Genomic DNA, 12,644 nt, shown 5'->3' with positions numbered 1-12,644 from the left:
CTGCAACCATCTACAACAAACCACTTAAACCAGTTTATGGGCAGTTCAAATCAATTGATCAAAGCTTTACACCAGTTTATACTAGTTTAAACCAGTTTAAAATACGTACAGACCTTCAGCTATAACAAACCAGTTCAAGCCGGTTTATCTCTCCAGTTCATCAGTGCTTTAAACCAGTGTATCTTGTGAAATCCTGATTTCAGCCAGTTTTAAAATTCTATCCATCTCAGATTTAAAGCAGTTCATCTCCCTTTCAAATGGTGGTGGAATGATAGTTGATTGACAAAGAATCAATAAATTACTGAGTTGGCAATGGATTCATAGTTTTCAGTTGTTTCTCTAAAAACACCAATTTAGAGACTGAAAGACAAATACAGTCACACTTGCAGCAAACCTGCATGAGGAGACATAGAAGAACATACTAACTGTGGGCCATAGTGACACCAGACTAAATGATTCAGAGCAGATTAGTAATATGTAATATATAATACAATAAATACCACTACAGTTACTATGACTAATAATAATCCTGGTTACCTCTCCTCATGGAGTCGTATGTGAGCTGCACTTCAGTCAGTCTGTCGTTGTCTGGTCTGACCTGCAGATCCTCGACTCTGTCGACACTGACAGCAAACTGCAGACAGTCAGATGGACAGAAGTTAGTGGTATTTCTCAGACGTGTTCAGAGTGGACCACAGAAGTAAAAACTGAAGTAAAACTGGTTCAAACAAGACAGAAAAATCAGAGGCAATGAGTCCTGACAACGACATTTTTTGGCTAAAAGACTTTGTCAGTGTGGAATCTCGTGTTTAAAGGTGTTAGAGGCATGTGTCACCAGGTTGTGCTGGTACATACAGCTGGGTACACATGACAATGAAAATTAATTTTGTATTTGTGAATAATATGCTAAACAGGAAGCATGTATGAATAACAATTATAATGGACCTACAACTGACCCTAGCATGCCATAAGTGAAATTAACAACAGAAACAGAAATGAGGTCTGTAATGACAGCACATATACTGTACATATACTGTACATAATCACACACACATATATAATATATTTTTATATTAGTTTCCTGTCTTACCCAGAGTCAGATAACAAAATGGATATCAGTTTCATTCCTGTGTGTCCAGGACAGAGATAGACCCAGGATGGGTTTAGCCTACCTTAGCACAAAGACTGGAAGCAGGCCAACAGGATTAATCAACTGGTGACCATAAATATCTGTACAAAAATATTATGGCAATCCATTCTAGAGCTCAAATGAGGAAACACCTCAAACCCATCACATTTATGCTGGTGCTGGTGGCCTTGGCAGTCTTAAATGCTTGAAGGAGGAGGACCGCACCCAGACTTGCTTGTTTCATTAATTTAAAATCAAAACAAATCAAACCAGCCAAGAGAACAAACAAAATAATCTGCAAAATTTTTCAAAATATTGAAAGCTAAATAATAACAGTTAAACTTGGCTTGTAAGGAAACACCTCCAGTCCAGCTCTTCATTCAGTCCATGTGGCGATAGTGTGTTTAATTTATGTATCCATGCTTCATATACAGTATATATACATATAATAATTATTCATCAAACCAATATCACACTTTTTAGACCCCAGTTTGTTCGACAGTTCATTAAGTGTACATTAAATAATCTCATCAAAAAACTGCAATTAATAAAAAATGTATTGATTACCATCTAAGATTTGCTCAGACCACTGGAAAAATTATCAATGCACATAATGTCCCCCTCCCAGTGGTAAGAGAAGGTCTGAACACCAATAAGTCCCCCTCCAACTAGAGATTTGCTCCTGAGACCCATATGAACAGGTCCCCTCCTCTAAGGGCGGGGGCCATGCCAAAGGGGATCTGACCTTCAACGGACCAGCAACCTCCTATGGGTCGGGGGGGGGGGGGGGGGGGGGGGATTAAAACAAACAAACAAACAAACAAACAAACAAACAAAAAGATTTAAATAAATCTTTTAAGTAAGGTCTAAACCAGGTGACCTGGCCAGTCTTTGTCCTGTCTGATCCCTTCTACCCCTGGGGTCCTTTCACATTCACATTTCACTGACACTGAATTCAGACTGGGGTAGTTGGTTTGAGCTAAGTTCTAACTCTACTGTCAACCAGCTGACTCTTGAAAGGAGTAGTGAGGGTGTCGTTGGCTAAAAATGTATTTGAATGACATTTCCATCACGCTCTGTGTTACTGTGGCTGACGTTTGTTGGCTGGTTTCACCTCTTAAAAAACTGAAGGCACAGTGGATTGAAATAGAACCAGAGAGCTCATTGTTGTACAGTTTTAGATAAAGGGTGCAGCAGGTGACCAAGGTCATACAGCAGGTGCTGCTAATAAAATTGCAGCCAGTCAATGTGCATGGCTTACTGTGGCACACCACTGACCCAGCAAATACACAGCCCTGCCGGAAGAATGTGAGACTCAGAGCTGGGACAGATGTCCTTGATGGAGACACGTGACAAGGATAAATCACACCCACAGTCCTATTGTTTAACCACAGAGAACGCTTCAGTTCCAAGAGCTTTCCTGCCTACAGAGAGGAGGTCAAGGGTCAGGGGTCACACCAGCCTGACAATAGATGAACACATTACTTATATTACTTTGAGTGTCAGACCACACTGAGCTGCAGCTACAACATTCATTCAGCTTTCATACAGCTTGGGGTCTAACACTAGGCAGTAAATACACTCTTTGATATTTAAAACATATATTATAATATAATATATAATATATATAATATATTTAACATATATATATATATATATGTAGAAAAAATGTCTTCCTGTAAACGTTTGTTCTGTTTGTAGTAACTGGTAAGATAAGCCAAATTAAAAAGTCTTTGTTTGAGACACAGTTTTTGCCCATGACAAAAGATCAACAAGTACTTACTTACTTACAAAACAAGTACTTAGGTTGCTCATTATAATTCAACTTTGCAGGGTTTTGTTTGTCTCTCTCTGTGTGTGTGTGTGTGTGTGTGTGTGTGTGTGTTCACTGAATTTCTGGAAAAGTTCCTGTCGTGGAAGAGAGCAAATGAGATAAAGGTTTTTAGAGATACAATATAGTCCTGAAGAGGCAGCCTAAAGCATACTGTACATTTTCAGGACAATCGGTCAGTGATGCTCCATAGTTCACATGCTTAATGCAGCACCATGACTTCCTGACTGATTGTTTGAAAGTGTGCACTAGAGCTGAAACTAATGATTATTTTCATTATCTATTAATCTGCAGTTTTATTTTCATGGTTAGTCGATTAATTGCATTGTCTATAAAATGTAAGAAAAGAGTGAAAAATGCACTTTATAAATTTTTAGAGCTCATGATGATGTCCTCAAATGCCTTGTTTTGTCTGATCAACAATCCAAAACGACACCGAAAAGCATCAAATCCTCACATTTCAACCAGCGAATATTTTGCTATATTTTTGCTTAAAAAATAACTACAATGATTATTTGATTATCAGAGGAGGTACCAGTTAAGTTTCTACCAACTAATTGACTAGTCAACTGATCATTGCAGCTCTGGTGTGCACCTTCATGCTCATTTGACTGATTGTAACCTCTCACCATCATCGCAGCTGTGGTAGAAGTTAGTAGGATTCATTAACTTAGGGTTTGCAGGGTTTAAGAGTTTGTCATGTGTGTATGTAAGTTGACTATCTACAACCTATGAATGGTAAAAAGAAGGTAAATGGATGCATTTATAGAAGGTTTTTATCCAAGGCACTTTAAAATGTTTTTCTGCTGCTCACTCACCCATTCACACACACACACACACACACACACACACACACACACACACACACACACAGGGTGCTGGCGCAACCATCGGGAGCAATTTGGGGTTTAGTTTCTTGCCCAAAGACACTTTCACATCCGGACAAGAGGAACCATCGTCCTTCTGATTAGTGGACAACCAGCTCTACCTCCTGAGGCACAGCCGCCCCTGTACAGCTGCATCCTTGACTCATGCTTGTTGCTAATTTTGTGGCCTTTGAAGGTAGCTATTTTTCTGGTTTTGGCACAGGAAGATGACGTTCCCATTGTTGAAGAGGAACTCCACACAAAATTATTTCTTTGAAGTCTACATTCAGTATAATCACATAGCCTCTTGTTAGTATATTATATTAATACAGGTGATTTTTCCAACAAAACACATATTGTGTTCCTACCTCCTGTGCTCTGCAGTAGAAGTCAGAGGCCAGCGTCAGGACCTCCTGTCGTCTCTCTAGCAGACGGAGGAGCAGCAACCATCCCTCATTCAGAGATACCACCATGGCCTTGTACACCTCCTGCTCTTCCTCCTGTTTCCTGCTCCTCCTCTCCATCACTCCTTCATCCCACTTATTTCGGTTTTTCTCCACCACAGCCAGCACTTCCCTCTCATGTTTCTGGAATAAAAGACGGTAACAGTAAAATTCAAAATCCCACTGACATCTGTAATAATGCAAATAACTAAAAATCCAACATGGGAACATAACCTCACTCAACAGTATGTTACATGGTTCACTAGATTAACACAGATATTAAAAAAACAAAAATCCCACAAATTTACAGAATTATAGAAGCTAGAGGAAACAGGCAATAGACAGGAAGTGATACTGGCTCTCTATTTGTTTGTACACTGCATGTCTTTTTGTTTCCGTGTGTACCTTGAGTTTTTCCATCAGTTGCTGCTGTTCCTGGATCATTGTCTGGTTTTCTTCCTTGTTTGATCCGATCTCACAGAGACCTGGATGAACCTGGACCAACTGGAGGTGGACCAGTGATCCACTCTGTATGCACGCGCGCGCACACACACACACACACACACACAACTTTATTATTAAAGTTATTATTATTTATATATTACAACATTATACTGATTTACATTAATTTCCTGGAGACTTACCCAAGCCCTAACCCCTGACCTTAACCTTAAACTTAACCTTACCTTAACTTTAAAGGACCAGTGTGTAGAAATTAGTGGCATCTAGCTGGTGAGGTTGCAGATTGCAACCAACTGAATACCCCTTCCCTCTCTCTCCCCTTCCAAGCATGTAGGAGAAGCTATGGTGGTTGCGAAACTCGCGAAAAACACAAAAGTCCCTCTCTAGACTAGGGATGAGCAGAGGGCCCATTATTTGTATTTGTATCTGTATTTGTTGAGGCAGTAAAATTATCTGTATTTGTATTTGTATTCAAATTAAAGTGGGAGGAGGCATAAAACTCCTGTTTTTGTTTTTATTATGCTTTTAATTTTAGAAAATGAAAGTGTTACAATAAGTGTTCATGAATAAACTACCTTATGAAGGAGGTCCCCACACCGGGTCTCAAACTGGAGTCTCCCAGATCATAGACGACTGCACTGACAGAACTCTATCTATTTATACACCCATAACACAGAGACAGCACAGTGTGTAACGTGTAGGGAGGAACTTCAAAGGTGATTATTGCTTTGAGCTTTTCATTTATTTTATCAATTTTATTTCATCAATTTAAGTTTTACAACCTAACTTCTTCTAAAGGAGAAGGGGAACAACAGGTTATTGAGAGTCCCTTGGGAGTACTTTGCATGTGTCAGTAGTTCAGCTTTATCTCTGGGGAACACCCCCAACTCCGGGAGTGATGTCCAAATAAGGAAATGTGCGTCATGTAGCAGGTGGATGTGATTCCCCTCGTTGAGACCTGCTGATGGACATAACAGCAGAGCAGAGGACAGAGACTGAGATAGCGATGTGGACATCACTCCCGGAGTTGGTGGTGTCCCCCAGAGATAAACCATGCAAAGTGCTCCCAATGGACTCTCCATAACCTGTTGTTCCCCTTCTCCTTTCCACAAAGTTAGGTTGTAAGAAAATAGGCAATAAATGAAAAGTGCAAAGCAAGAATCGCCTTTGAAGTTCTTCCCTACACGTTACATGCTGTGCTGTCTCTGTGTTATGGGTGTATAAATAAATAGACATCTGGCCACATATTGGTGATGCACTTGGTTTAGCTCAGTAGTCATACATGATCTGGGAGACTTGAGTTCAAGACCCGGTGTGAGGATCTCCTTCCTACGATAGTTTATTCATAAACTCTTATTTTAACACTTTAACATCCAAAAATTAAAAGCATAATACAAACAAAAACTATATTTTTACACCTATTTCCACTTTTATTTGAATACAAATACAAATATAAATAATTTTGCTGCCTCAACAAATATAGATACAAATACAAATACTGGGCTCTCTGCACATCCCTTCTGGTAGGCTCAGCGAGCTGTGGCCAGGGAGCAACGCACTGCGGTTTTGTTGTGAAGTGTGTGGTGGGTTGGAAATGTGTTTCTAGTCGGATATTTCAGCACATTTTTTGTTGTGGTGTGTGACAGTTGTTTGTTGATGTTAGCGGGAGAGAGGTAAGGCACAAAAAACATCACATCCTCTGGATTTTTGCGGAAAACCGGCCTGAGTCGTCCACTTACAAATTAGTCCACAGGCTGTTAAAGACAACCGAGAAAGTCAGGAAAGGTCTCATTTTTTAAGTTGCGTTACAATGTGTTCACTCATTGGCAATAAAAAAATGATTAATACATGTAAATTGTTTCACAGTACTTACATATAGAACCTTAAAAGCTTAGTGACAAATCTAGTGACTTTTTGGGCCAGGTATTAGCTCCTTTTTCTTTGTGCATTTATCCATGTCACTATGACTGCAGGTTCTGGACTGACTGAGTCTGTGGGATAGAGCATCAGCCAGGCAGAGACATAATTAAGATGTGTATGTGCATTTTGGTGTTCCTAACAACCAATCACCAATCAATTAGTAGTGTTGTTGTATTGTTTTGGTTCAAAATAAAACTTCTTTACTATTAAACTCATTTTTCCCCACATCTTATTTACAAGTTAAAAAAAAAGAAAAAACTTTTTTAAAATTCTTGTTTATTTTAGTGTTTTACAGCCCTCATAAGAAATTTAAAAATTGGAATGTAGAGGGAGAGGCGTGAACCACAATTTGAGGCAAAACTCCACATTTTTCCTTTTTTGAGTCATAACTCAGTCAAATCTGAAATTAGACTTGATGAGCATTGTGAATAAACATCCATAAATCAGCTTGGAAATCATAGAAAAAAGACACTTCAGAACTTGCCTGAGAAGTGATCAAGTGATAGTTTTCTGTACATCCATGGCAAAAACTGCAAACAGGAGCTGCGAACAGCTGATTCAGCAAACTTTTAATGGAGTCAAATCAGTACATATGGATAAAAACCTCAATCACAACAATTTGAAATTGACCTCAGGGTTTATTTTAGATGAGGGGTGTTTGAATTGTGCAGTTATCTCAGTTTTGTCTGAGGAGGGGCCCACAGTGTAAGACTTTGAAAACCCCTGCTGTAGACTGTTAATATTGTTTTACTGTGTTCTATTTTGTTTTTGTTCTCCACAGAGTGACCTGCTGACTGCTTTAGGTCAAATAGGAGCAGCGTGTATCTCTGTGCACGCGAGTGTGTGTTAGAGCATTCCTGAGGGTGATACAGTATCTCTGGCATGTTGACCGAAAAGGACACATGATGTGTGACCACACACACACACACACACACACACACACACACACACACACACACACACACACACACACACTTTAAAACACTGATAATAGTTTCTCACAACTATTATCACACAAACACACACATATGCTCACATTTTAAATACACACTCACCTTCAAAACGCTGAGATTTATCAGCTGTTAGATTCACACACACACACACACACACACACACACACAGTTCTCGTCCATTTACATCAGCATCAGTAAATAGTCTGTGCTATAACAGGAAACAGCACATGGATAGAGTACTGACAGACGAACTGAAAGCTTGTATTTCCTGGAACAGCCTCCAAAGGAAGAATTTTAGTTTCAAGGCTTGCTTAAGTCACAGCTATAACAGTCTTTAACCAATCAAAACAGATGCTCTGTATCTAACTAAACTAAAAGCTACTCGATAGCTCACTAAAATTGAGGCTAACAGAATAATATCCAGTTAAAGTGTGATAGCTAGTTAAAGTCACAGGAGTCTGAAAATCAGGCTAAGATGTTGCTGAAAAGGGAGAATCTAAGTTTAGCAGCTCACTTAATTAAAATTATCAGTCTGATAGTTAAAGAGAATTGAAGCTAACACTCAAATCAAAACTACCAGTCTGTTAGCAAACTTAGGTGAAAGCTCACACCACAAGAACTGACTGAAGTCAAACAGTCTGAAAATCATGCTGTAGCTGAAAGGTTGAAAGCATTGACTGTATATAAAGACAGATGACACGTCTCCACTTCCTGCCACTATGCCGAAGTGAAGCCAAAAAGGAGCTGTCATCTTGCTTGTGTGACATCATTTGGCTGAGTCTGCAAGGTAGATTCAGGTGGTGGGATGACGGCCTGCTGTCACAGCTGTCAATCATGATGTGACACCCACTTTTTATATTGTCAAATAACTAATTAAAAACAAAGTTATCAGAAAAATGAGCACTTGGACAAACATCAGTGTAATAAGAACTACCTAAAATGAGAGAAACCATCTTTGGGAAAAATTTATTTGATGTGTACTTAGATTTTTTAGTTTGGCTCATGTCCCATCTGCTGACATGGAGGGGGCAAGACTTATGACCTATACTGCAGCCAGCCACCAGGGGGTGGTCCAGATGTTTTGGCTTCACTTTTGTGGAGCTGTCATGACGTCCATCTTTATATACAGTCAATGGTTGAAAGGGGAGAATCTGTTCAAGGAAATGAAATGGAAGCTACCAAAGTATTACACAACTAATATGAACCTGGCAAACACAAGTGATTGATTAGACATCGATTAATTGTATTGAGATTGTTGCTGTCAGAAATTCCTGATGTCTCTGACTCAGAATTATAACTAAGAGGCTAACGCTAATGTTTTTTCACAATTGGCTGCACGTAATTAGGTATGAGATTATGTCAATGAAGCATAATATCTCACCAATGCTGGTTAGCGAGAGTTTGAACACCTGCATTGGTCATGTGACCTTTTTCACCCACTTCATATCTTCCTCCAAGCTAATCAGGAAACTTCTCCCCTTTGAACTGGATCAACTGGATTTTAGCAGTAGTGAGCTGCTAGTATCAGTTAAAGTGGAGGCTTTGTTTTTAACCAACAACCAGAGCTCAACAAGCTGAATGCTTATTGGTTTCCTACCTTAAGGATAGACACAACAATCTGTGATTGGCCAGCCTGGATGGCAATGGTGCTGAGAGTAGTGAAAGACCTGGAAGGCGTCATGTCTCTCCAGTCGTCATGAAGAAAGAATAAATGCAAGATCCTTTTGGAAGTTGAGGAATGGAAGTATGTTCCAACCCGCAGAGTTCTTTTGGGACTACTTTAAACTTTTTTCTTACTTTAAATTTGTACAGTGATGTTCTCTGGGTAGACGAGTTTTCCCATCGTTCCAATATGCTGCTATTCCAGCTTATTCTTGTTCTCTTACTTCCTTTTTTCTTTGTTTTCAGCGTTGGCAGCAAAGGTCCGCCATTACTGAAACAGTTCCTGGATTAAAGTTGAACCAGTTTGTATTGGGAATTGTCTGGCTCCCAGTGTGAACCTGGATCAACAGGTGTAGTCCAGTTGCTGGTTGTTGGAGTTTCCTGTTCTTTAAACGAAGACAGGTGAATCTCCGACCTACAGAACATAGAGAACATGTATTAAAGAAAAAAAAGGTTCTGTATAGTACATATATTGCTCTTGAGATTTTTTCCCCAAGGGTGTTATATATTTCCAGCAATAATTAAATTGGATAAATCTCTACAAATGCAAATTTTACAGAAAACTTAAAGCCATTGCATAACTGGGTAAGAACTGAAAGACCAATGCAGAAATATCGAAAAAACTGCATTCATATATTTCTCACAACAATACAATACCAAATTTAAACGCCATTGCACACATCCTTGTGTTCTATTTTTTTTTTATTTTTGAGCAGATATATAATTATGATATTTTGCTTTTCATGCACCTCAAAAGAAAAACAGAAGTTTTGGCTTCAGCTTATCTTAGCGAGACGACAAAAGGATGGTGGGTTTGAATATCTAGCATCATGTTTGAGGTAGGATTATAATGTTTCCATTTTTACAGAGGTACTGAATCTTTTTTAATATGGGGGTTACAAAGACTTATCTATTCCTGTCGTCACCTTTATCTGACAGCTTTTGCAGTGACCTCAGCCTGTGCTGAAAACATGTGGATGAGGTAGTTTGAGATACAGTGACAAAATCGTGTTGTTGCCTCAACATTATATGGACATGATTTCATTGGTCAAACACTTGTTTCTGAAAGTGAAATTTTGGAACACTATAAAAGATGGAAAAGAACACTGTACACCAAAACCACCAGACACTGAAACAGTTTCTTCCCCCTCACCATCACACTTATGAACACTTAATTAACTGTTGCACTGTGGAATACCCTGGGCACTATAATACTCACTGCACCTATAAATTATATTTATCTATTTTGGTCTAAAATAAAAAAAAATGTGCAATACATTCCACTGTATATCTGAACAGGCTGTATATACTGTACATAACCACCTACTATATGTATATAAAGTAATGTCTTTTTTAACCATCTAATATTTATCTTAGCACTCTTTACTTCCTTGCACTATTTGTATCCTGTTTACAGTTCACAGAAATGGTTTCACCTGTATATAGTCTTTCCTTGTGACTATTCCTGAAGATTGTTGTGCTGTTACTCTGTGTAATACATTGAGATCTCTATACCAGAGTCAAATTCCTCGTATGTGTAAACATACTTGCCCATTAAAGATGACTCTGATTCTGATCTGAAGATTAAACTAGGTCAAAGAACTACTTTTAAACTTGAAGTTTCTTCATTCCTCTTATTTTTTCTTCAACAGCAGCAGGCCACCAGAACATTACAAAGATAATAACTGATAGAAATGCCACGTTCTAATAAGCCATGGCTTTATTCATGGTTAATAAGTCATAGATGAGTTATAATCCATTAAATTAGTAAGCATTAGAGTTATATGCCTTACTTAGAATACATTTAAGGTTCCCAGGTTGTAAAAATCTCTATGGTTAGTGTTTATTCATTCTATTCGGTAGTAATACAGCTATAAATGTTAGCAATACATGAAAAAAATCTTCAAAAATTATTAATAAATTGATTTGATTTTGGCCTAGACCTTCTGCAGCCAGAAGGTAAATGGTCATTTTTCACAACCTGACAACCCAAAATGACACTGGACCCTTGTTTACTGTGTAAACATTTCAATAAAAACTGTTTAAAAGGATAACAATATAGGATGTACTTGTGATCATTTAAGATCATCACCTCATTATGTGAAGTGAGAAGTAAAACTGAAATGACAAAAAAAAAATACAAAACAACAAAAAACAACAAAAAAAACACTAGTGAAAATTGTAAACCAATAATCTGTCATGAGGTTATAATTTAGTATTTTTATGACTCATGGACAAAACTACAAACATTAAATGGTAAATAATTAAGAAAAACACAAGTGCCACATAATTAACAGTAAATCACCATATCCAGTAATCAGCTCAACTAATTTAATTTTGATTAATCAAATTTAATGTATTTACTACTTACAACACTCTGAGGGGCTCATTTTAAAAGACAAATGGGATTTTCTTGTTCTTGTTCTTGTTATAAAAACTGATTAGCAAAACAAAGTGTTATTCACCTGTTTTTAAGAAAATTATATCTTATTAATAATTTGTCGTAAATTTACACAGAAAGAAGAGAATATTAGAAACTGTCTAAAACAGTACCTGAGCGAGGTTCACGGAGATCAGGACGTTTCACTGCTACTGCTGCTGAGACTGTGGAGCCACGAAAAAACCTTAAGAAGAAACACAGCTGAGAGGGGAGAGAGTGAGAGAGAGAGAGAGAGAGAGAGAGAGAGAGAGAGAGAGAGAGAGAGAGTGAGAGTGAGAGAGAGAGAGAGAGAGAGAGAGAGAGAGAGAGAGAGAGAGAAAGAGAGAGAGAGACAGACAGACAGACAGATAGAGAGTTAGGTGGTAAAAATAGATGTGGTTTCCAGTCGGATTATCACTCAGCTGAATGACAGGGAGACATCTGCCCTCCATAAGCAAACACTCCTCTCTCTCTCAATGACACGGTTTGTAAATATATCTGCAAATGAAGACATGAAAATCAAAAAGAAGGATTAAATCATTGGTAAACTCAGATAATCATGCCATGATGACCCCAAATACAATAAAGTATATAATATTAAACAAATCAAGTTGTATTGATTATATTAATATCAAGTTATATTGATATTAAACACATCATCACCAGTATAACTTATTGATAAATACAATACTAAGTTTTAACATTAAACTTGGTGAAATATTATGACGGCAGTCTGAATCAGTGGGACAGGTGAGCCGACTGTCAATCACAGCTGTCAAACAACACCCACATGGCAGACATCAAAGCTAATCTTATCCTCTAATCTTATTAATGGAGCAATAATTTCCAAAATGACCACCAGCACACTTATTATTTCTATTTTATTTTTTATTTGTTTGTTTATTTAACAGGGACGGTGCACATTAATAAACATTGCTGTAAATGCACCAGAGTTAGCC

At 38.1% G+C, this 12,644-nt stretch overlaps 1 protein-coding gene across 1 annotated transcript in view; it reads right to left on the bottom strand.

The window, feature by feature from the left end:
* Window positions 1-11,924, bottom strand: part of ccdc141 (coiled-coil domain containing 141) — a 64,262-nt gene extending 52,338 nt beyond the window's left edge. Inside the window, exons 1-5 of the mRNA XM_044366591.1 lie at window positions 11,820-11,924; window positions 9,202-9,681; window positions 4,675-4,797; window positions 4,195-4,413; window positions 538-634 (exon numbers count right to left, since the gene is read on the bottom strand). Coding sequence (XP_044222526.1) covers window positions 538-634; window positions 4,195-4,413; window positions 4,675-4,797; window positions 9,202-9,285 — 523 coding nt within the window. The 5' untranslated portion in view covers window positions 9,286-9,681; window positions 11,820-11,924. The remainder of the gene's footprint in view (window positions 1-537; window positions 635-4,194; window positions 4,414-4,674; window positions 4,798-9,201; window positions 9,682-11,819) is intronic.
* Between the last annotated feature and the right edge of the window lie 720 nt (window positions 11,925-12,644).

The sequence above is a fragment of the Thunnus albacares genome, chromosome 11 (genome assembly GCF_914725855.1).
Source record: "Thunnus albacares chromosome 11, fThuAlb1.1, whole genome shotgun sequence".
NCBI classification, from domain to species: Eukaryota; Metazoa; Chordata; class Actinopteri; order Scombriformes; family Scombridae; genus Thunnus; species Thunnus albacares.
This window is presented reverse-complemented; position numbering and strand designations above follow the sequence as displayed.